The sequence below is a fragment of the Myotis daubentonii genome, chromosome 1 (genome assembly GCF_963259705.1).
Source record: "Myotis daubentonii chromosome 1, mMyoDau2.1, whole genome shotgun sequence".
Classification (NCBI taxonomy): Eukaryota; Metazoa; Chordata; class Mammalia; order Chiroptera; family Vespertilionidae; genus Myotis; species Myotis daubentonii.
Window position 1 is genome coordinate 181,553,476 of NC_081840.1, and position 25,995 is coordinate 181,579,470.

The window sequence follows — 25,995 nt, forward strand, 5'->3', positions numbered from 1 at the left end:
GGTGGGGAGTGTAGATGGCCTACACGGAGAATTCGAATGCAGCAAACTTCAGCTCCTGCACTAGTTTGGTAAGGGCAGCCTGGCTTGCCCCAAGATGAAATTCTTAGTATTTGGAGCTTGGGGTAAATGACAGTGGGAAAAAAAATATTTTGAAGTACAATTTTCCATTCAGAAAGATCCACTCCCCCACCCTCCACTCCCCACCCCCCCATCCCTACCACACACACACACACACACACACACACACACACACCCCTTTCCTTGGCTTGGCCAGATGAAACTACAAAGGTTTATAATAGAAAAAGAAGAAGTTGCCTTCCTAGGTGGAGAGTTGGGGAAGTAAAAAAAGTGTGTGCGCTTGTGGGAGTCGGGGTGGGGTGGAATAGCCTATCGCCCCGCTTGGAATCCTTAGTCTTTGGTTTTCGATCCCAGCGATTCCAGCTGCTGAAACAGACCAGGCCTGCAGGGTATATGGGTGTGCAGCTGCTACAGGACATTTGCTTTTCTAAACTCCTCCTCTTCCCCAAATTTGGCAAGCATTAGTCATTTTCAACTCGGCAAGAACCCACAAGTGTGCGTGTGTGGCTGCGGGCTGCGGATCAGGCCCCGCCCACACTGAGCGGTGACTTGGCCCCTGCGCTCTGGGCTCTGGTTGGAGTGGCCGCTCCGAGCCACTCGCCCCGGGCGCTCAGCCTCCTCCCCTAAAGGGGACCGCCCGGCCGCCGAGCACAAGGAAGAAAGTTTGCAGCGCCGGGGCGAGTCGGGCCGCCGGAGGAAGGGAAGGAGCCGGAGGACCGGGACCTCCTCTCTGAGTTTGTGCAGCCATCGTGGCGTCAGGGGGGCGGCTGCCCGCCGCGCACTGCAGCCGCCGGGCTTCGGGCCACCCCGCGGAATGGGGCTCGGGGTCCCGTCCTAGGCGGGAGCCACAGGCTGGTCTGGAGGCCGGGGAGGAACTTCTTCCGCGCGCTGCCGCCCGGGCCCTGGCCGCCTGCAGAAACCCTCCGGATCCGCGGGGGAAGGACTGATTGCTCTCCGCCGGGATTCGCCTGGTTCCGGCGGCTACGGCTGCAGCGTCTCCCTTTGTCCTCGGTGGACCTCCCTCCCGCCCCTTCTCCCTCCCGCTGTCAGGGAGCGGGTTCCGCTGCTCCAGGCGCCGGCGCCCTCGCAGCTCGTCGCCTCCCCTCGCCCCAGGGTCCTGGGGGACTCCTACCACCACCGCCACGTCCCGGGGAGCCCCGCCGAGGGGGCCGGGAGCTGACGGAGGCGCAGGTCCCCCCGCAGGATGGTGGCGCGGCTGTCGCTGGCCCGCAGTCCGGGGAGCTGGCTGGTCCCGGGGCTGTGGCTGCTGGCGCTCGGCGGTCCCGGAGGGCTGCTGAGCGCCCAGGAGCAGCCCAGCTGCAGAGGCGCCTTTGATCTCTACTTTGTCCTGGACAAGTGAGTGCCAAGGGGGTCCGGTGTCTTGTGGTGCGGGTGGCATGGGGCGAGTTGTGGCGGGGAAGCGAAGATGTGTGCGCGTCCTGGGGAGGGGAGTGAGAAACCCGTGGATGTCTACCTTGTTGCTCTTTCCGGGCACAGGGCCAGGGCTTTGGGATCTTTGCGGGCTGGGGGTGGTGATAGGAGCCAGTCCTGAGGTGCAGGACTCTCTGGGAAAGTGGGGTAGTCTCTGCTTGCAGTCCAAGGGCCTTCTGGGAAATGGAAATGCGGCCACTGGGGGTAGCCTTCTGTGCCCCTGGAACCCACACCAGACTGTTTGTCAGCCTCCCGGTCCTCACCCCGTCACTCTGGCTAAAGTTTGCTTGGTTTTATGCTACGAAATGCCCAGGGTTAACAAACCCTGAGTGGTCTGCATGTCCTGGGAAGAGGGCTGTGTTTACTTTAAAGAGCTGGGGTCCTGCTCTAAACTATTAGCAGGCAGGTGGTCCCCAAAAATGGGTTGACTTTCTCAGTTCTTTCAGCACCTAAGTTTCATGACTGGTGTTGTTACTTTGATTCTAGCAGCGGCCCCATGTACATGTTTGTTTTTCTGATCAGTTCTATTTCTTTCTTTCTTTCAGGTCTTGGAGTGTGGCCAATAACTGGCTTGAAATTTACGATTTTGTCAAGCAACTTACGGAACGATTTGTGAGGTATTTCTCCCACTTTACTTTTCTAGCGACTGGAGTGTGAAGTTGAGGGAAGTAGACCAACATGCAGGGTATCCACCCACCCCGTTTTTGGAAACCTTTTGCAGGAAAAGCCTTCAGTGAAATGTGGATGTGAAAGAGCCTCAGGATCATTATTACACACATGCTCTTATTAGGACAGACCTTCACTTGTGGAGGGCTTATGTCATCTGGACCCCAGAAACTTGGCTCAGGCCCCAGGGAAGCATCTTCAAATGCTATTCCACATGTCTTTTCCTTTTTGAATCTTCATCTGTTATGGATTTCAGTTATGCTTTCTCATAATTTATCACATTAAAATTTTTATGCTAATAGTATCCACAATATATTTTCCTTTCCACACGATTCTTAGCATTGTAGAGGTCCTCATTAAAAAAAAAAAAAGTGTTGGTAAACTTCAAATGAACATGTGTTAATAACCTACTACCAGAAAAGGCACTTGTGTGGATGTTTAAAGAAATGACTTGTGTTTACAAAATGTGTGGGTGGGTGTGTGGTGCGTTTAAAATTTAACTGTTCTGTATATGCAATAAGCCTTACTACGAAAGACTGGTTTGTTCTCCTATAAAAAGCATAACTACTATGCAGTCCCGCTCACCCTCTTATTTAGAGGTAACTAGGAATTAGTGGCATCCCTACTTAAACATAGCCCCCAGACACAAGGCTTTTGAGGCTTTTTTCCCCTTTCATTTTTCTTTTTTAAAAGAAAAACATGCAATGAGCAAATGCAAGTTTATCAAGATAATGGAAAGGACACAAAAAGGAGCTGTATCATTAAATATTGCTTCTTTCAGTCTTGTTAGCCCAAATGTTGTCTGTAAAACAGGCTTGGATGATCAAAACATTTTGAAAGTCATGTTGCAAGTAACTTCAACAATCTGTAGAGGCCTAGGCAATCCTTGCTTTCAGTTATTGGCAGCCGTAAAGTTATCCCTATAAAATGTATGCTTGTCCATGTTCCATCATCAGTCTCCTGCTTCAGAAATCAAGTATGACACTCATTTCTGGGCAGGGTCAGAGGTAAAACTGTCTAAGAAAGAAAAACAAACAGGGCCCTATGTCCTTTAATGTCAAAGGCAGAAGAGAGTTGTTTATAAATTTTCTGATTTAATCCAGGAGTGTGCAGAGAGTTTTCACATAGATTTTGGTTGAGAGCAATGGATCATTTCAATACTACATTTTCAAGAAGTGAGGTTCTTATTTATTTGGTCTGCTTTGCAAGTTGGATTTCTGTAATACACAGTTTTCTGGCTCAAGTTTGGTTGCTCCGTTACTAAGGATACAGCATAGGAAGTGAATAAAGAGTGACTACTGAAGAGAGTAACTTTCAAAATATGCATGGGACATGATTCTGATCTTGCGGTCTGTAGGTCTTAGCTTCATACCTTCAGTTTCCAATCTGAGTAATGGTTGCAAAGAGTGTCTTAGAAACAGGAACCATTCTGTGGTATAGATGCCTAAAGCTTAAAAGATGCAGCTCACTGGGGCAGTTGTTGACTATGGAAATATGATCGTTGAGACTTGGAAAATTGAAGATGACTAATCAAAATGGGATTTTTTGGTCTCTTTCACATTGCCCATGGCATTCTTTAAGCATTCTAAAGTATTCAGGATAACTTTTTATGAAATTCATAATGTAGTGGTAATTAAGTCAAACTGGCTACTCCCCAGCCCTCGATATTGCTAGCCATAGTCTCTCTGCAGGGTTTGGTCTCCTTTAAGGAGATGGGGTAGAACATCAAGCAGTTTCTCAAAAGAATTGTTCATGGACCTAGAATTTATCTTTCTAGTAAGTCTCTTCCTAAACGGCCCCAAGGGTCATGGAGGAGTGCTTGAGTGCTGAGAAGCACGGCCTGAATCCAAAATGACTTGTGCAGTAACGTTAAGCAAAGTTAGTGTATCTACTTAGGGGGTTCCATTGAACAGAAGCCTGGGCTATTCAGTGAGACGGATTTTAAACGAGACTCCCTAGCTATATATCTGCATTGTATCACTATTTCCTTTAAACATGTTTTAACTGCCTCTCTTCTTATTTTGCAGCCCTCGCATGAGAGTATCTTTCATTGTGTTTTCTTCTCAAGCAACCACTATTTTGCCATTAACTGGAGACAGGTTAGTGCATTATCATGTCGCTGCAGGCTTTTAGCAGAGAGTAATCTTAAAAGAATGATTGATATTCCAAGTGGTGGTTCAGGCCTCTCAGTGGAATCAAGCAAATGCACAGACAATTGGGTTCTCTTCACTAATAGAGGGGAAAGGAGGCATGAGTAATATAAAAGAGCGGATGATCTGAAAATCAATATCATTCATATTGACTGTGGAATGTACAATGAAACCCAGAACTCTGCCTAGTTGTACATTCACTACCTCCCACCATTTCCCTTCTCTGTTACTATAAGTAGTTCTACATCTTTCTTGTTTAGATGTAATATATTAATCAAGTAGGAATTTGAAGAACATTAGGGAGGGAAAGCTATGGATCTATTTGGATAATTCACTAGATTCAGCAGACATCCTGGATCTCTAGTCTTACTCTGAGGTGCACTGGTGCTGAATATGTTTATTTTTGTAAAGGAACTTGCTTTATATTATATTAGTATGTATATGTATATATATAACATACATATAAAATATATCTATATAGCTCACATTTTTATCAGACATATGTAATATATATGTATGTGTCTCTACACCCAGATACACACACACACACACACACACACACACACACACACACACAAATACACAAATCTTTTGTAAAAGGTATGGCTTTTTCCAAGCCGATGCCACAGTATTTCACATGACCATTTCTATGTCATTTGAACCCACTGTGACAAGTTGGAAATAGTCATCGCCTTATTTTAAAGAATGGCTAGTTTCTATGGGATCAGTTTTGCTTACTAGACTCTGAGTTCTTTGTTTTTATATCTACTTCATTTAATACCAGGTATGCATGATAGCTCTTGCTCAGTTCTTGTTGAATCAATGAATGAGTTAGCATTATTTTGAAATCAAACTGTAGTTTTAGCAGGGGAGGCTGGTGGAGTTTGTTTTGCATAATATGTGGATTTCCCAGAAGTTATGTGTGAGTACAGGTTTCTTTTATAAATTATTTTTCTTTGAAAAATGTCAAGAAAGCATAGTATTTAAAAGGATTCAGGGAGAGAACTTATATAAACTTTAAATTTATTTGTGCTTTAAGTATTACTTTTCCTGGAGAGAAAGTCTGTAGATGGGGTGGGGGGGGGGGGGTTCTGGCTTACAACCTCAGTCTTCTCATGGATACTTCCCTTCCATCCTTTTTTACATGCACCTGGGTTTCTTCAAGGCCAGAACAATAGCAGCCCCTTATAACCCATATACAACATCTTTCTACACTCAGTGAAGTGACAGTCCGTGCCTTCATGGGAATACATTTTCTTCACTGCCCAGCCTAATTTCCAAAGAAACGGATTTGGACCTAGCCTATCCTCTAGGAGGAAATAAAAGCATAATGGTGACATTTATGGAGTGCATATGTAGAGAAAAGCACTTAGCATAATGCCAGACATATAGTAGACTCTCAGTAATTGTCACCTGCGTATGCTGTGCCAGGTGCTCCGTCAGACACTTTACATATGGGTCCTCCAGCCCTTTGAAGATGAAGTGTAATCAGTGGTCTCCAAGTTGATATTGCTTAGACATGCACATGAGGAGTTTGAATCATTAATTTAAATGAGCGGTTCTTTCCTTCTCTTGGTTGAATCTAATAGGGTAGAGATTGGAATGGGATAAAGAGGCCTCTATTTGAAGAGACAGCATAACATTGTTGTTAAGAGCCACTGAACTGGTATCTAGCTAAACAGTCATGGGCAAGTTACTTAACCTCTTTTTATTTAAAATATTTTTTTATTGATTTTTAGAGAAAGAGGAAGGGAGAGGGAGAGAGACAGAAACATTGATGTGAGAGCCAAACAGAGACAGGCTGCCTCCTGCACACCCTGCCTGGGAACCAAGCTTACAACCCGGGCATGTGGCCTGACCAGAAATCAACACTGCACACTTTCAGTGCAAGGAATGATGCCCAACCAACTGAGCCACATTGGCCAGGACACTTAACATCTTCATGCCTCCTTTTTCCCCATCTACATACTGACGGCAAAGATGATGATGACAATAACCACCTCATAAGACTGTTGTAAGAATCGAAGTCAGTGAGTGAGGAGAATATACGACAGAATCTGGCACATATGTATTCAAGAGGTGAAAGCTTTGTTGTTACCTGGTGCTAGGGAATATGTAGTATTTAATGATCAGGGAAGGATTGTGTTTATATAAAGAGATTATTGTCCTTTTGAAAGGATTTATAATATTCCAGGCAGAATGTTAATAATGCTACTTGCAACTTATGCTGCTCGCCTGTCTCTTGGAAATAAAGATACATTTATTTTTATTGAATTTGATGATTTGTGGCATGTTGAACTAGTTGGGGATGGCAGAAAAAACACTAAGAAGGTCTGGGTTAGAGTTCTGGTTTTGCTACTTCCTGACTTGGAGACTTGGACCAAGTATATACTCAGTGTGTTACTTTTTATATGTATAAATCACAGACATAAACGATCAAGTTTTCTTAAGAGAGGTGTTATGAAGATCAAAATAAGATAATGCATTGAAAAGTACTTTGTATATCACAGAATAGTCTCCAGTAAAGGATATTATTTTCTGCTTCTAGTTATTCTTATACTAACTTTATTTAAGTCAGTAACTTTTTAAATTTCTATGGCCCTCTATATTTGGATATAAGATCATTTTTCATCCATTACATACTGCCAAGTGTGTAGAAACAATTTGCATATTTAGATGCAAGATCACTGAACAAATGTTTCCACAACTATTGTGGATCTTTGAGTCAAAGCTTAGAAATTGGTATTCTACATATCAACTTTCTTGATGGCGTGTATCAGACTGACACACAGATGTGCGTGCATGAGCAACACAAAAGTTAAGCACAGCAGGTTTCACAATTTTGGTTCTATCACTCATAATTCTTCAGTTCTGTGGTAAATATGAGAAGTACCTCTTTCGTGTTTCTCAGAGTGTTGCTAAATACTTTCAGTAGAGATGAAGCAAGATTGGAGGGCAGTACGTCCTTATGGTCGGGCAGTGTCTTCTGTTAGGGTTTCAGCATAACATCTAGTGCTATGTAAATGCACGAATAGAATAATGGCCAGAAATGACCAGTTATACATTTCATATACTCATCACTTAGAGACTTTATTCTTTTAAATATTTCAATTGAAAACATTCCCTTCTATTCTCTTGTCCTCATGATTTTTATCCTCTATATATCTGTTAGTCCCTTTTTTCCACCTACCTGCATGCTTTCCTTATAAGATTTATTGAGCATTGTGGGTTCTGGGAGTAACACAAAGATGTATAATCTAGTGTGTGTGAAAATAAGGGGTGTGCACGTACACATCAGTAGTTCAGGGCTGAATTACAGGATCAGGTAAGAAGAAAGTGCTGAGTGTTTTTCAATATGGAAATATCCAGCCTTTTAATATGAGAGAATCTGAAACAGGACTAATTTTAAAGGATATTTTTAGTCTTTGTGGTGCATACTTGGGGATAGTGAATTATGCTCGGTTGTGTTTAGTATGGTCTTAATGATATAAAAGTGATTTAGTTGAAATCATTTAGTGAACAATTATTAGGTGCTAGGCAGTGTGCAAAATGCTTTCCACTCATTACCTCATTGAATCCTCCTATCAACTCCATGTAATACATACTATTATTATCTCATCTTTACAAATGAGGAAACTGAAGCTAAGAAAGGTAATGTAGCTTGTCCAAGGATACTTAGTTAATAAGTGGTGATCAGCATATGAGCCAGAATGGTATCTTAATGTATAAAGTAGATCATGCCACTCTCATGCCGAATACAGTAGTGGCTTGGAATAGAAGAACACGCCTCCCGTGGCCTGAAGCTCCTACCTGATTGCCTCACCCAATCCTCTGTTAAACATTGGATGCCGTAGCTGCCCACGGGCTGCCTTTCCATTCCCTAAAAAGGCCACGCTTGTTTCCACAGTAGGACATTTGCTCTTTCTCGGCCCCAGATCTTGTCCCGGCCAGGTCATTCTTGTCATTTTGGCCTTATCCCATGTGTCACTTCCTCTGAGAGGCCTTGCTTGGCCATCAAGTCTGAGGGAACCCTGACCTGCCTCCTCAGTAAATTCTCACAATACTCTATCTGGTTATCATGTTTTGAAATTATTCTATTCATTAATCAATTTATTTTTATCTCCATGACTCTAATGTAAAGTACATGAGAGCAGAGGGGTCTTCTTTGTCTTGTTCACCCATATATCCCACACCTAGAACAGAGTGTGGCACACAGTGGATGCTCAATAGATATGTGTTGAGTGAATGTTTGAGTTTGCCTGACTCTAGACAGCCGTGGGCAAACTATGGCCCGTGGGCCGGAGCCCGTTTGAAATGAATAAAACTAAAAAAAAAAAGACCATACCCTTTTATGTAATGATGTTTACTTTGAATTTATATTAGTTCACACAAACACTCCATCCATGCTTTTGTTCCGGCCCTCCGGTCCAGTTTAAGAACCCATTGTGGCCCTCGAGTCAAAAAGTTTGCCCACCCCTGCTCTAGAACCTTAGTTATTAATTGTTCTAATGTTTTTTCTCTCTTTGAAAAATGATAAATGATGACATATTTCCCAATTTTCTCATTACCATTCTTATAGATCAGTTATAAATATTTTCAATTCTGTTTTCAATATACTTGTCCCAAGATTTAAAAGGTTATATTTATTTGATCTGAACACAATTACCCATTACTTAGGAAAAAATATTCCTTGGCCTGACTTGTTGGAAATTGAAGAGAAGTCATTAAGTTTAGATAATATACACATTTCTATTATTTGAAAGAATTTATTCTAATTCCTTATCATCTGAATTAAAAATGTACTTGTGACAAGATACTCCTTTTAAGGGACATATGACAGTCTCTGTAAATGTTTAGAAGGTTTCTATTAGCAGTTCTCCTTTTTAGGGACGATGTCTCACTGAGATACTAGCACCAGAGTGCAAAGATAGGCATGTGCAAAATTAGACGTTACAGTGTTGTTCATAATAGTGAAAAACTGTATTCAATCCAAATGCCTATAAATTGATACTGTACTTAGATTATATTCATAGAACAGATACTATGCAGCCATTAAAAGAATTGAAAAATTCATATAGATTGACATGAAAATATATCTAAGATATATTAATTGAGGAAGGAAAGTTGCCTAACACTCTGTTAAGTATGATTTTATTTTTTAAAATAAAAACAAAATCTTTAACTGTTTCTATAGTTTTGTGTGTGTGTGTGTGAGAGAGAGAGAGAGAGAGAGAGAGAGATAGAGAGAGAGAGAGAGAGAGAGAGAGAGAGAGAGAGAGAGAGAGAGAGATTATAGAAAAATGGCTGGAAGATAGGCAACAAACTGTTAACAATGTTACTGTGAGATTCAATGTGGGGAAAGTCTTTGTGTTTTAATTTCCATGCATGTAGGTTATTCAGTTTTATTTCGACAATAATGTAGCATGTAAAAATTAAAAAGAATTGTTACTGACTTTTCTGTAGCTAGAGATGGCTATCTTGAAATCAGAATGAACCCAGGGGTTTGAAAGAGTAAGCTCTAGGAATAGAGCATATCCAGCTCTTCTACTGGAGGGTCCTGAAGTCTTCTTGTTAAAATGAAAACGCCAGGACTACACCTTGGGTAAATAGACAGAGGAGCTATACACTAGCTGTGTGACTTTGGACAAGTTACTTTGCCTCTTGTTGCCCAATCCCCTTGCCTGCTAAAAGGAGCTTATCATCCCTACCATATAGTAATGCTGGGACAATAAACACATATAATGTGTGAGACTGCTTCCTTGATTCCTGGGTGGGAAGGAGGCTTATGTGGAAATGAGATTTGGAGGCTATCAGTATACGCCATTATTATCATTTCCAACATCTGTGCCAGGATTATAACTGAAGTGATTTGCTCAAGGTGACACCGCTGAGTAACTAGACCCAGAATTCCCGCCCAGGTCTGACCCCGAATGTGAACCCTTACCTGCCGCACTGCCTGAGACTCTGTTCCCCCTTCACCAGCTTTCACAATTAGTCAGAACTTGTCATAATTCAAAGACATAGTCATCCTCTGAGTTTATTCTATTATATTGAAAACCAGTGATGTGATGACAGGAAGTGACTATAGGGTTTTAAAAAACTCTAATAAGGAAGTAATGACTCCTGTTTAGAAAAGCCAGTTTTGGCCACACACTGTGCTAATCCTGAGGGGTTTGGGCATGGCAGCAGCTCAGATCCTGGTCCTGGGTATGTTAATACTTACTTTCAGTGAAATTCTACATCTGTTTTGTGTGTTCTAGAGAATTAAATGCACTGTTACTCATGCCTGTGAGGCAGCTCTGGCCTCCTGAAGTGGTAGAATGCCGAGGTCCACTTCTCATGGCCCAGGAAGGCTTCGAATGGGGAAATGGAATAAAAATGTACAAAATGCAGTTATGGACTCCAGGAGTGATCTGTGTGCCACACTTTGGTTAGTGTAGAATAAATTGGAGAACAATCTTTCACAAAACCCGGATTGTGTGGAGCATTTTGTAAGCAGAGACTGTTGAGTCAGGACTGCTACCTTGGGGTCACTGGTTTGGACTGGAGCACAGAGGCTTGGGCATATGTTAGCCTTAGAGTGACATGTTAAATAAATAAAAAGCAAGTTCGTATATAAAGAGATAGCTAAACTTAGATAATAGAATATATTAGCAATGTTTGTGTTTAGAAAATAATCTTTCACTGTTTGGAAACCTTAAAACATTTTTTTAAGTTGAAGAGCAAATAAGAAAACAATTACTTTTTTGAAATTTATCATTCATGCAGTATGTAGTATAACAGAATATAACACAATTAAGTAGATAATTGGAGGAGGTATGTGTGAATGAATGAACAGGTTTCCTCTCATATTGTTTTTTAAATTTCTGTCAGTCTGGTGAATATTGTGGCTTATTAATAGAACGAAACAATAAAAATACATAAAGTTCATTGAACACTTACTATGTATCAGACATTTTGTTAAATGCTTTATATACACCTAGAGGCCTGATGCACGAAATTTGTGCAAGAGTAGGCCTTTCCCTGGCTGCCATCACCGGCTACCCTCTGGCACCTGGGACCCGGGCTTCCCTCTGGCTGCTGGCAGGTACCCGGGACCGGGGTTTCCCTTGCAGCCCCTGCTTCATCCGGAAGGTCGGCTCGTCTACTCAGCATATTACTCTTTTATTAACTAGAGGCCAGATGCATGAAAATTCTTGCAAGAGTAGGCCTTCCTTCCCCCGGCTGCTGTTACCGGCTTCCCTCTGGCACCGGGACCCGAGCTGGCTTTTCCCAGGCTGCCTGCAGGCACCCGGGACCCAGGCTGGCCTCCCTCTGGCCCCAGCTTCATTAGAAAAGATGTCTGGAAGACGTCTGGTCTAATTAGCATATTACCCTTTTAGTATTTTATTATAGACTAGAGGCCCGGTGCACAAAAATTTGTGCATTTGGGGGGAAGGGGGGGTCCCACAGCCTGGCCTGTGCCCTCTCACAGTCTGGGACCCCTCGGGTGATAACGACCTGCTGGCTTAGGCCTGCTCCCGGGTGGCAGAGGGCAGGCCCAATCCCTAGGTGCAGCCCTTGGTCGGGGTCAGAGCAAGGCCGATTGGGGTGTTGGGGTGCCGCCCCCTGTCACACTCAAGGCAGGGTCGATGGGGAGGTTGCGGCGCCACCCCCTGTCATGCACAGAGCAGGGCCAATCTGGGGGTTGAGGCGCTGCCCCCTGTCACACACAGAGCAGGGCCCATCAGGGGGGTTGGGGCTCCTTACCCTGTCACGCACAGAGCAGGATCGATCAGGGGGTTTGGGAGCTCCCCCCTGTCATGCACAGAGCAGGGCCCATCAGGGAGTTGGGGCGCCGCCCCCTGTCACACACAGAGCAGGGCCCATCAGGGAGTTGGGGCGCCGCCCCCTGTCACACACAGAGCAGGGTGGATCAGGGGTTTGGGACGCCGCCACTGTCACACTCAGGGCAGGGCCGATGGGGAGGTTATGGCTCTACCCTGTCACACACAGAGCAGGGCCCGTGGGGGGCGGGGGCGGGTTGGGGCACCGCCCCCTGTCACACACAGAGCAGGGCCTATCAAGGGGTTGGGGCGCCGCACCCTGTCACACACAGAGCCTCAGGGTGATCAGAGGTTGGGGAGCTCCCCTGTATCAGGCACAGAGCAGGGCTGATCAGGAGGTTGGGGCACCTTCCCCTGTCACAAACAGAGCAGGGCAGATAGGGAGGTTGTGGCCCTGCCCCCTGTCACACACAGATCTGCAGGGCGATCAGGGGGTTTGGGCACTGCCCCCTGTCACGCTGATCCCGGTGCCGGGAGGTCTCTCGGCTCCGCTGATCCCGGTTCTGGGAGGCATATTACCCTTTTACTATATAGGGTAGAGGCCTGGTGCATGGGTGGGGCCGGCTGGTTTGCCCTGAAGGGTGTCCTGGATCAGGATGGGGGTCCCCACTGGGGTGCTTGGCCAGCCTGGGTGAGCGGATGATGGCTGTTTGCAGCTGGTCACACACCCTTCAGGGTGGGGGTCCCCACTGGGGTGCCTGGCCAGCCTGGGTGAGGGGCTGAGGGCTGTTTGCAGCTGGTCATACACCCTTCAGGGTGGGGGTCCCCACTGGGGTGCCTGGCCAGCCTGGGTGAGGGGCTGAGGGCTGTTTTCAGGCTGGCGGGTGATGGAAGCTCCCAACCGCTCCTTTTTTTCTTTTGTTTTTTTTTAAAATTCTGGGCCAGCTTTAGCTCTGAGGCTCCAGCTCTTAGGCCTCCGCTGCTGAAAGTAGGTATCTGGTTTGTTTCGGTTCGAAACAATGTATAACTCCAGCTCTGAGATATATTTGTTAAAATGTTTCAAACTGCAGGCTCAGAGGCCTGCAAGGCAGGTGGGGAACGTTGGAGTCCTCTGTCACTGAAGCAAGCAAGCCTCATGTTCGCTTCAAGCTGCCTGGCTGCTGGCCGCCATCTTGTCTGACAGTTAATTTGCATATCGCCCTGATTAGCCAATGGGAAGGGTAGCAGTCGTACGCCAATTACCATGTTTCTCTTTTATTAGATAGGATAGTTCAGGTAAAGTACAGTGCTAAGTGAATCATTAGTAATTTTTTACAGACAAAAATAAAATTTTGAGAATATTGTTTTGTTTCATATTCTACTCAACCTACTAAGGTCTACTTATAAAATAAAAATTTTATTATATTATGTAAATGGGTTATTATGATAAAATTCTCAGGTATTGCCATGTTTTGTTTGCAGTTACCATTTATTTTAAAGACTAATGCCTCTGACTAATAACATCTTAAGGATAAATAACAGAATCAATGTACAATATAAACATCTATACATTTATGCTTATGCAGTTATCCAAATTGGCATTTGGTAGCATGAATGCCTGGAGCTTTTAGCCTTTGTGGTAGATTGTTCTTTTGTGACCTCCAATGAAGCACAGCATATATACATACATATATATGTGTATATGATCATATGTGTAATATGTGTAATATATAAAGTACATGTATATATGAAATAAATATATCCATTTAACATATAATTTAAAAAATCTGGGTTGGCCCTATTGCTTGCTTTAATCAAGATTATGACAGACATAAACATGAAACATGAAACTGTACCAGTGTCAGGTCTAAGATTTTATAAGGCGTGGGCGTTTCCTCTTCTTGTGGTCTTGGTAGCCAGCTGCCATATGAAAACTTTGGCAACCACGAGACCACCATGGTAGGAGGAAACCTCGCTGAGCCACATGGACAAGTCACATGTAGAAGAATAAAGATGCTGGTCAGCAGTCCTGGCTGGGCTGAAAGGCAATAGCCAGCACCAGCACCAGCATCAACTTGCCAACCGTGTGATGGAGATCATTTCTACTTTCCTAGCCATTCCAGCCTCCCAGCTCACAACCTGTGAAGCATAACTGCCCATTCAATGCACAGGATTATGAGAAACAATAAAATGTGTTTATACCACCAATTTCTTGGTAGGTTATTATACAGCAGTAGGTAACCGCAATAGAAATTGTGGGAAGCTGAGTGACCTTGAGGAGACTGAGAGTAAAAACTGGAAGAGCAGTGACAAGTTGTTATTGGAGGCTGACGCAGAGATGACCATTTTATGTTAATGGAGTGAACAAAATCCTACTAACAGGGGAGTGACTGATGTCAACAAATAACAAGAGTAGCTACAACTTACTCAGCACTAATTATGTGCCATTTAATCCTCACAATGCCCCCACAGGGTGGGTATCTTCATCCCTATGTTATAGATGAGGAAACAAGGCTTAGAATAAATCTCTGTTCTCTCTGGCTGTATGCCATACTATCTCAGAAACTGAACTTTACAGTTTAAAAGAATATCCTTGTCACTCCCAAACCCCTTCAGTAGGACTCACTGGTAAAACAGGTAAGGAAAAGAGCATTCCCACAACATGGAAAAGCTTTTAAATTAGATTAGACCAGAGGTTCTTAGTTATTATTTCAAAAAAATAACCCATCCCTATTACAAAGCAATTAGAATTAGAATATTTAGGTAAATTAGAATCTTTTAATTAAGGCACAGAAGAGATTTTTTTAAAAGTCCGTTAGGTGATTACAGGGCACAGCCAGGGTAGAGAACTGCACTGCACCTGTAGAGAGGTATGTGGGAATAGCCATGGTCCATGTGTGAGCTGTTCTCACATCAGAATCACAGTGTTAATGTGGGGGTGGGGGTGCAACAGATGTGTGTAGGTTGGTTGACTGACATCTGGAAAGAGCTTTGAGATCTGGAACATTAAGATAATGTGCATTGAAAAGTTCAAGAACTATAGAGATAAATTGTATACTAGTAAATGTACATCCTCAGCATAAGTAGAAGGTACTTAAAATTGTGCCTTAATTATGTTAGTTGGGAAATTTAGAATGCTCTGCCAACCCCCTTTTTATGCCACTATTTGTAAAAATCCATCTTTGTTTTAGTTATGACATCATGAACACCTTTCACAATTCAAAGTGTTATAGGGATGGAGAAAAGCCATTGACGTCACACAGTGCATGGTAGCTGTTGCTGTTTCCTTCCCTTCCATTCTTTTTTTTTTTTATTATTTAAAGTATAACAAAGAGTATTACATATGTCTCCTTCTCCTACCCCCCCCCCCTTAAAATTCCCTCGGCCTCCCCCTCTTCCATTCTTTCTCTTGTCTTTTTATTCTTCCCTTCCCTTCCCTTTTTATTTTTTTTAAATATATTTTTATTGATTTTAGAGAGGAAGGGAGAGGGAGAGAGATATAGAAACGTCAATGATGAGAGGGAATCATTGATTGGCAGCCTCCTGCATGCCTCCTATGGGGGATCCAGCCGCAACCTGGGCACGTGCCCTTGACAGGGAATCAATCCTGGGACCCTTCAGTCCGCAGGTCGATGCTCTATCCACTGGGCAAAACTGGTTATGGCCCATCCCTTTTTAATCTCTCCCTTTCCCTACTCAGCAGAGAAATTTGAGAGGTAGTAATAGAGATGGAAGTGTTAATTTTATAGATTAAAAAAGGGTCAATTCTTATAGTTGATTATAGAGTTTGGTCTCCAGTTCTCATAAAAACAAAAAACCACTGGTTAAATATACCATTTGTTTAAATTTTTCCTCTTTCCAAAAAGTATCTGAAGCTGCACAGAACATTGCAGAAAATTAACAACATATAAAAATAAAAGTGGCCATAGCCGGTTTGGCTCAGTGGATAGAGCGTCTGCCTGTGGACTGAGGGGTCCCAGGTTTGATTCTGGTCAAGGGCACATGCCTGGGTTGTGGGCTAGGTCCCTGTAGGTCCCTGGTGGAGGGTGTGCAGGAGGCAGCCAACTAATAACTCTCATCATTGATGTTTCTATCCCTCTCTCCTCTCTTCCTCTCTGAAAGCAATAAAAATAAAATAAAATAAAATAAAATAAAATAAAATAAAATAAAATAAAATAAAATAAAATAAATAAAATAAAATAAAATAAAATAAAATAAAAGTAAAGATCTTGGAAAGAGGGTGCAGCCTTATAATAACCATAGAAGCTTCGCAGGATTTTGTGAATGAGTAAGAAATTTACTGTGGGCTTCCCAATAAGAGGAGAAGAAAGTTTACATAATGTAGTTAGCAAAAAGGAGGAAGTGTTCAGCAATTACTCAGGGATGACAAGAAACTTCCACTTTGGGACCTTCTAGGTGACATTGTGTATCAGGAAAGCAGCACACGCCCTGACTACAGCTTCATAGCAAGTAGTTTCAATATTGCTGCTCCTTGTAGTTGAAGACATAATGCTAAAGCCCAGCTCAATAAGGTTGATCTTCTAAGGTTGAGATACTGGATTTTAGCTGATCTTTACAACGTATCCATTTTTTTTCTATGTTGATGTTTATCATTTCCTCCTTGCTTTTCTTTAGAGATTTCTTTAAGTCAGTGGTTCTCAACCTTACTAATGCCTCGACACTTTAATACAGTTCCTCATATTTTGGTGACCCCCAACCATAAAATTATTTTCGTTGCTACTTCATAACTGTAATGTTGATACTGTTATGAATCATAATGTAAATATCTGATATGCAGGATGGTCTTAGGTGACCCCTGTGAAAGGGTCGTTCGACCGCCAAAGGGGTCGTGACCCACAGGTGAGAACCGCTGGCTTAGAGTCTTCTGCTGGTGTTGTCTGGTCCTCAGGGGTGATGGGGAGCTGACTCTGAACTGAATGGGGAAAGCGATTTTTGCCAGTCATAATCTGTTTGGGTAAACTTGAATTTCAGTTGTCTTTTTCATTTTCTTTTTGACAGCAAACATTAATGCTTGAGGACACACTGCCACTCATTTCTGGAAAGCACCAAATATTTGTTTTTTATCTGTGAGACTCAGACAGAATCAGTTCCAAGTTGTTCCTGTACATACTAAAGATAAATATTTAAATTAAAAAAGTTTATAAATTATGTAATTTACTCCATCATCTGTGGAATTATGAATTTTTTCCTTGGGTAGATTGAAAAATTTATTGAACGCTTACTTTGTAAAAGACATTACAATGAGTAATAAGTGCAGAGTAAAGGGATACATTATACATACCAGACATGGGGTAGCCCACTGTAAACTTCCAGTCTTGTCGAGAAGTGAAAATATTAAGTGAAATTAATATTTTAAATTATTTTAAAGTAGAATGTTTTTAAGAGACAGTTATTTATTGTAGTGAAAGCTAAACATTCATAAGTTTGGGGTACTGTAGAAAGAGAGTATAATGAAGTTAGAGATAGGTTCAGAATAGGTAGATTCTAAACCAAGTATCAAAAGAGACAGCATCTGTTATTAGAGATAACTAAATCAGGAAGGAGAAAGATTAAGATCATATTTTGAAAGTTGTCTTGTGTTTTGGGGAAACTTCTTGAGAGGGAGAACTTCTAATAATAATTTTCATTACAATATTATCAATAACTTACTTTAAAAATGTGAGTGAGGCTCTTGTGAATGACTCATTTATTGCAAGTATTTGAAACACAACATTGCAGCATGAAAAAATAATAATTAATTTTTTATTATTTCTGGCATGTGTTTTAATAGTATATGAAGTATATATAGTATATACACATATTGTGTATGACCCCAGTAAATTCCTTGATTTTCAGATAATATGAAAACTTGAATTTCAGTTCTCTTATCTGTCATCTATCATCCTCATGCATAGTGTGACTGCTTTTCATGATTTATTGAAAGCATTATACTTAAGTTTAATATTTCAAGACTTTTATTTAGAAAAGCATTTTTATTTGCTTCTGTCTTAAAACTAAAATACTCAAAGCAATATATTAAGATCTCTCTTCTGATCTTTTAAGTTTAAAATTTTAAAAATTAGTTTTGAGTTTATTTCGGGCTATTTTGTAACATTAAAGTATTTATCTCTTAATATTCTTGAAGTGTTTTTTCCTCCTCTTTTTCTTTTAAAAAAGTCTTTGGAATCTGTATTAAAAAAACTGAAAAATGTGTCTTCTCTTACTCATACACACAAAATACCTCTTCCTATTATAGTCACTAGAGGCCTGTTGCACGAAAAGATTCGTGCAATACACCTTCCCTCCCCCTGGCTGCTGACACCGGTTTTCTTCCGGCACCCAGGACCCAGGCCTTCGCTCCAGCTGGAGCCGCCTTCAAGCCCGCCAGCCCCGGGTCCCCCGCGGGAGGGCCGGATGAGGGCCGGGCGGGTGCCCAATCGCCGCAGTCCCTCCTGCCAGCCACAGGTCGGGTCGCACACGGGACGCCCGCTGCCCTGGGTCACAGATAGCAGGCCTGGATGGCGGCGGGGCAGATGGGATGGCGCTGTCCCACTGTGCCTGCAGTATGAAAATTAGCTGCCATCTTTGTTGGTGGTTAATTTGCATATCTCGCTGATTAGCCAATGGGAGGGGTAGCGAAGGTAGGGTCAATTACCCTGTATGTCTATTATTAGGTTAGATACTTTATTTCAACCTACTCCATTGGGACAACTAATTAGTCATGATGAAAAAAATATTCTATGGTTCTTTCTCTTTTTAATTCATACTATTCTTCTGAATAATCCATTGTCATCCATCCATCCATCCATCCATCCATTTGTTTTGTTTTTATTTGTTCATCTCCATTTATTCTTTTATTTGTTCATCAAATACATGTTAAATATCCACAACATTCAAGAGAATGAAGTGGTGTCTGGATGGATGAGAAGGTGCTATAAAATTGCCTACATCACAAGACTTATGGCTCTGGGAGACAAAAGTAGAAAATGTTAATTTTCATAAGTAACATCATTAAGTAACACACTTTAGGAATTTGCAGGTAACATGGAAAATTTCCAACTCATAGGGATGTGGGTTAAGTGCTTCAGAAATATTTTTTCAGTTAAGCTGACCTACTCAGTCCTTGGTGGTTTTTCTTTTTTTATGACATAACATATTTTACTCCTTAGCATTTAGTAAAATAAATATGATTGAAGGTAGATGTTCTCAACTCGAAATTACTAGTTTATGCTTAGATTTTCAAGATATTTCACATTGTTAATACTTTTATTTTTTGTAGTTTAAACACAAATATTATTATATACTCATTAACATGACAGAAAGTATGAAGAGCTATCTGCCCTCAAAGCTCATGCTCTTTCCTTTTCTTACTGAAGAAAGCTTAATTGCAATGCTGCCATGTGTTTTGAGAAGTCCTTATTGTGATCTTTGCTAATTTTTGTTTAATATTATAAAACATTATTTTCAGAGGCAAAATCAATCAAGGCTTGAAGGACTTAAAAGATGTTGTTCCAGTAGGAGAGACATTCATCCATGAAGGACTAAAGAAAGTAAGTTTTTTAACATTTATGCATACGGAAGAGAATGTTTTCTTATGCTATGATGAAATAATTTATAGCTCTCTAGTCAAAATGAAAATCCTATTACATATATGTTTAGAAAAAATCTAAATTCATTTAGTTGTTTTAGGAATGAAGCTGATAGAAAACATTACATATCATGATAAGAAAAATTTGGATGGTATTTTGCCATTTAAAATTATTTTATTTTATTTTCTCTTTGGTAGTCAACCAAAGCTAAAACTCTATGTCATTTAAACCCAATAGTAACTACTCTATAAAGTAAATATATGTATATTTCAATAAAATAGTTAACACAAATACTGTATTTTAAAAGCCAGTCCATAATATCTTGATTTTGTCACAATTATAAATTCAGTTTGAATAGAACATGCTGGTTCAAAGTTAAGATTAAATTGTGAGTTAGATAATTATTCTTCATTTTCAGGCAAATGAACAAATTGAGAAAGCAGGAGGCTTAAAAACCTCCAGTATCATAATTGCTCTGACAGATGGAAAGTTGGAAGGTCTGGTGCCATCATATGCAGAGAAAGAGGTGAGTATTGAACTGAAACTGTTCTTTATACCCCAGCGTATTTACCGATAGCCTGATATTTGAGTAATTAACCTCTCTCTTTCTCTCTCTCTACCTCTGCCTCTATCTCTATTTCTCTCCATAGGCAAAATTAGCCAGGTCATTTGGGGCTAGAGTTTATTGTGTTGGTGTCCTTGACTTTGAACAAGGTCAGGTGAGTAGAGCAGATATGCAAACTTTAACCTAAATCATATAATTGTCTTAAGGCTAGTTTATTAAATTCCTTTCACTGATGCTAAAGATCTTCTATAAAAATGAGCATATTATTGTATGTCTTGATTAATAATGTCTGATCTTAACAGGTTTTATTACTGAATAACAAAATTCAAAATTTATTGAACGTTTTTTGGTTTGGAAGAACTCAGGACAAACATTTAGGTTAAAATAATATAAGTACTTCTGTTCTTTAACTCAACTGACAAGATTATTATGACAGTCTTATTTAAGTGTTTTATTTTGATTTAAAACTATACCCTTAGGAGTTCAGGGATTTAGGAAGTTTACTTATGACAAATCTTTAATAATTTTCTTTAAAAAAACTTTTTTTTTCATGAAGTTTTAAGGTTTTTATATATTTAAAATGTTTTTTTTGCACTCACAAAATGATTTTGCATTTAAATTTTTGGTTGAGCATGACTAATTAGGACACTTGTCTCTGGTGACATTTACAGCTAGTAGAGTTCTGTACTGTTCTGAAATTGAAACTTGAGGCCAACGTAAAGCCGATCTCAGTTCATTTCATTGTGATGCACTTAGAGTATCCCTAGTGCAGTTTCTGACAGGCTACAGTAGGGGATAAATCTTGTGGTGTAATTCTTCAGAAGAACATAATTAAAATGTAATGAAGTTTATAAAGTGTTATATGTCTCAACCACCTCTTAATTAAATTTTTCTCCTCTTTCCAAAGCTCGAAAGAATTGCTGATTCCAAGGAACAAGTTTTTCCTGTCAAAGGTGGATTTCAAGCTCTTAAAGGAATAATTAATTCTGTGAGTATTTCTCTGGGGGAAGGAAAGGCTCATAATTTTAGATACATTTTAAACTGTAAGAAGTAATCCTGAGATCCAGTTCAGGTGGTCATTATCTTGAAGAAAGAGGTTAAGGAGGAAGTTTGTTCAGCATGGCAAGCACCATGTAATTCTGAAGATCTAGATTTTGTTTGTTAGATTTGGTATTAATCTTTGCAAATTGAGCTCTGTGAGATTGGGCTTGTGATTTCAAGTTTAAGATTTTCATAAACAATCTTAGACACGTCTACCCTTTGAGCATGGCGTTCCTCAGCATCTTGATAGCTGGAGAGTTTTATAGGCATTATAGAAGCAATGTCAAATAAAAATTTGGATTGGAATGTGTGATTACTCTCTTTCCAATATGGTATTTCCTAGCTATCAGTCAGGCAACTTGAACCACAGGCTGAATATTTGACTGCTCTTGTTGTTCTTTCCATTTTAATGATTAATAGTTTCACTGGAACTCATAATATTTCTGTTTCAAATTCAGCAGAGCTGTCTCTGGTGATCATTAGAATCTGGGCTATCCTAAACAGGGTATGGGGAAGTGGAGTGATGAAATGCAAAGCAAAACTCCCGGACTTTCACAGCTGAGGTTTATGTTTCATTTTACTGCCTTTTGCTAGAAGCACTAGGAACAGTTGCTATTAAGTATTTATGATATTTTGGTAAACATCATCCTAAAATGGAAGTGAATAATATAATATTCTCTAAGTCAAAGCTTTTCCTTTAATCTCTAGGTATTTATTGAAGGGGGAAATATTGTAGTTTCTTCTGACATTGGGCTCTGGCTTTTAAAATTTTTCTTTAAAGATTATGTTTTTCAGAAACAGAGTGATATTTATTGAATTTGGTTTTAGTATCATGTAAGCTCTTTTTTCTATTTAAGTAATGGAGCTTTTCAGAGAAGACATGTGATTTGGCCTTATCACATATTAGTACTTCTAGTGGACAGGCAAAATGTAAATGCAGAATGGAACAGAGATTTAAATATTTTAGGAGTTTACATACATTAGTAGTTTTTATGAAAAATTGCAACATTTTTATAGCTGGATACAAGATAAATACTTTACAACTGTGATTTGCTTTAAAATATAGGAATATGGATGGACATTGCAAAATAGAGGATAATTTGACCCAATCAATCAATCAATCAATCAATGGATTCTATTTTAAATAGAATTTTATTGTGCTTGGGAATTTATAATTATTTTAATAATTATACTGGCAGAGAGAAAAGACCTTACTGAGTTATTCCCTTTGGAATATTTTTTCTCCATATGAAAAATTCAATTCAAAATTCTCCACATGACTAATTTCCTTTTCAAAACTCTTTATGGGTTATGATTACAGATTTCTCCTTCAAGAAATTAATAGTTAACTACCAGAGGAGATAATATTGTTGTTATTGCTTTGTTATATTTATTTGTTAAATTTTGTTTTTAAAAATTTGTATTAGGGAAACTTTAGAATGGAATTTCTAAATACAGTCTTTCTTTCCTGAAGTTCTTGATGGACTTTAGCTTGAGTAAATTGTGTTGAAAGACTTAGCATATGTTGGAGCAGATGTGGAGAAAAAGGAACCCTCATTCACTGCTGGTGGGAATGTAAACAGCCACTACGGAAAGCAGTATGGAGATGCCTCAAAAAATTATGAATAGAGCCTCCATCTTACCTAGGAATCCTTCTTCTAGGTACCTACTTAAATAAGACAAATTATCTTCTCTGAAGGGGCTTGAAAATAATGATAAATTGAGTTTTGGAATATGGTGATCCCCGTAAGAATTATGAAGTGTGGGGATTTGGAGGTGGGAAATTTCAGTGAGCTACCCTATGTGGTAAAAAAGAATCCTATAATGTTATTTATATTAAAATGACAATATGGCTACAGTAGAGTTGCCAGAAGGATGGGTTAAGTTTGATATATAAAGTCATGGAAGCTTTTTGTGGTAGGGATTGGATTGTGCTGTGATAATTGGAGTAGATTGAATGAGAAACAAAGAACATAGACTTTTAGGAACAGCTTGGGCTGAGTGGCTGAGGCACAGGAGGGAGTGTGGCTTGGCCTGGATCCGGGAGGGATATGGGGGATAAACATTGACCTGTAGGCTGGGCCCAGATTATGGAGGCCTTCAGATGCTTGGATGGAGACTTTGCACTTATTTCATAAATAATTTTGGAATCATGAAAGGTTAGGGTATGAAATGTATACGATAGCAGTGAATGTTTAGAAAGAATCCTCTTATGATAATGTAGAGGATGATTTGGAGATGGAAAGGTGTATTCTAAGTGTCTTGCAGTGATGTTTGTGAGACACGGCAAAAGGAAACTTAATATAGTGGAGACAATATGGTTGGGAATAGAATGACCTGACTGAGTTCCAACCATATCACTGCCATGTGGCCTGTATATGTTCTCTAATGTAATCTGAGTTTTAAAATTCTCATCAGCCCAATGGGGATATTAACATCTGTTTCATTGGGTTGTTTTGTGAATTAAATGAGCTGATGATTAAGAATGATCTACTCAGAAGGGCTGGTAGGAAGCGAGGAATGGCGTGAAGCTGGGACCGTGTAGGAGAGGAGTCCCCTGAGAGAGATGCCAGCATTCTAAACAATCAACAATTTAGTCCTAAAAGGGCATGGCATTGATATGTGAGAGGATCAAATCTAGCAAGTGGGTCATAATAACAAGAGTGCTAGATGATGTTGTTACCCATAGTCATGTATTTGGCCAGGCCTTAGTTCTAAATCCTTAGGCCATGGGACTAGGGAACCAGTCAATAACTGGGGAGGGAGATTCAGTTTTCCCAAGACAAAAACTATGTGGGATTTCAGGACCCTGCATTCAGAAAAGAGCCACCATTCTCATGGGGGACCCTGTAGTGCAAATTAGTGATGCAGAGCAGAAACCTAGTTTTTAAGGAGAAAGCAGCATCCCTGATGGACCATACTTCCTCAGGGCTTATTTCAGGCACTGGGATGCTAGGTCTTTTGCAATAAAACTAGGTCAAGAACCTCAAGGGAAATGACTAATAGACTGTGCTCTGTCAGAATCTTATCAATAGACAGGGTCGGACTGAACTCTAGGTACGAACTGTTTTTCTTTCTGAGTCAGGCTCTGAAGGCTCTGGCAAATATTAGCTGGCAGCTGTTCATTGCTGTTGTTACTGTCATGGCAGTGAAACTGGAAAGAAAAAGGTAAACTTGGTAAGCTTTAAAAAGTTAATAGGACTTGAGAGCTCACTGGATATACGATGAAAAGGACAGAGAGGGACTCACATGCCCCCTTGGGCATTCTCCCCCTGACTAAGACGACTAACTAGAAAGAGTGAGAATGAAAGCTCTTTTTACAAACTGTTAGAAGGCAAGGTGGAGTTGGGTAGGAGGGCAGAGAGAGAGAGAGAGATGTTGAATTGGGCCTCAGGAGAAATCCTAGAGGGAGATGTGAGATGTCCCTTCAGGAAGTGGAGGTCCAGTGAAATGTTCAAGTGGGAAAACTTCAGAATTTCAGTAATTGTTCCTCCTCTTGTTCTTTCCTCCCTCCCATTGCCCACAAACACAAGGGTATAATTCTTCTATTTTCCACTTTAGGTTGTCATTAACATCTTAGAATGTTTAACATTTATTTTTGGTTTCTTAGAAAAGTGAGTGCAGGACTTTTATTTAAAAGTGAAATATTTAAACTAGTATAAGTCAGACTGACATGTGAGTACCACGTGGTTTCTGGTTTAGTGTTTCATAATGCAGTGCTGTGGAAGAAAGCATTAACACTTTTGAAAATCTAGGATTTCTGAAAAACATGGAAATAATAAAAATCAAAATGCTCTGTGAAAACCCCCCCCTCCTTTTTATCCTCCCTCCCCCCCCAAAAAAACAAGACCATGGGATGTTTTTCTCTTTGCAATTAGTTCCATAATTTTTTTTGATAGAGTACCTCAGAAAGTAGTAAACAGAAGAGATGAATCACTTGTGAAGCTGGTTGTATAAATAGACCTCATCGAGAAGAATTAGCTCTGCATCCTGGGTGATGGCAGCTACTGTCCCAGTTCCTAAGTCCCTAATGGGAAAGTACAGGAAGGTAAATAGGAAGGGAATGATTGCTCACATGTGTAGGAAATTTAAATAAAACTGTAATGCATTCTTTGTAAAGGGAAAAAAAGTGCAACATACATTTAAAAAGTAACTTCATTCCTAGTGCTGAAAATAGAAGCTTCGCTGGACCTTTAGAGCTAAATTATTACAGTAATGTCTATTATTGTTGTTTGGTGTTTTTGTTTTTTTCTTTAAAAGTATCTCAGAAAGGTGTCTAAGCTATGTTTTAGTGGAATGATAAAACATTGCAAATTCATTTTCTCTTCAGGTAAAATATTTCCATAGAAGAGGGTACATAAAAAACATTCTGATAAGACCTTCGCTTAAGTGATTTTAGCAGGTTCTACTACGAATGTTGACTGGTTAGTTGTGGAAATCTTTATTTATAAAATCATGGTTGGATAAAAAGCCTAAAGTCTGAGCTAAGTATAAAGATATATTCACAGGGAAAAAAACAAAACTGGTAGGACTTACTCAAAATTAGAAATCAGTGTCTGTGACTCTTTTTAAAAAGTACTGGCTATAGTGTAAGGCTTGCTATAAATCAGATTCTTCTGGGCTTCTGTTTATCCAAGGAACTTCAGTACTGAATAGAGATGAGGAGTCTCATCAGGACATCTTTCATATTAATTGTAGGAAGGTTGGGACTATATTTTCCTCCTCCTTTT

The 25,995-nt window shown here is 40.4% G+C and overlaps 1 protein-coding gene across 4 annotated transcripts in view; it reads left to right on the forward strand.

Annotated features, from left to right (window-relative positions):
* Positions 1–562: 562 nt before the first annotated feature.
* The window catches only part of ANTXR2 (ANTXR cell adhesion molecule 2), a 135,300-nt gene continuing 109,867 nt past the window's right edge, over positions 563–25,995 (forward strand). For 2 of the 4 annotated variants that reach the window (XM_059667499.1, XM_059667492.1), the window contains exons 1-7: positions 564–1,434; positions 2,055–2,126; positions 4,203–4,274; positions 19,539–19,620; positions 20,078–20,185; positions 20,310–20,378; positions 21,132–21,212. In XM_059667499.1, coding sequence (XP_059523482.1) covers positions 1,283–1,434; positions 2,055–2,126; positions 4,203–4,274; positions 19,539–19,620; positions 20,078–20,185; positions 20,310–20,378; positions 21,132–21,212 — 636 coding nt within the window. In that variant the 5' untranslated portion in view covers positions 564–1,282. Of the gene's footprint in view, positions 1,435–2,054; positions 2,127–4,202; positions 4,275–19,538; positions 19,621–20,077; positions 20,186–20,309; positions 20,379–21,131; positions 21,213–25,995 lie in introns of all 4 variants that reach the window. The other 2 variants (XM_059667506.1, XM_059667516.1) reach the window with 2 other exon arrangements.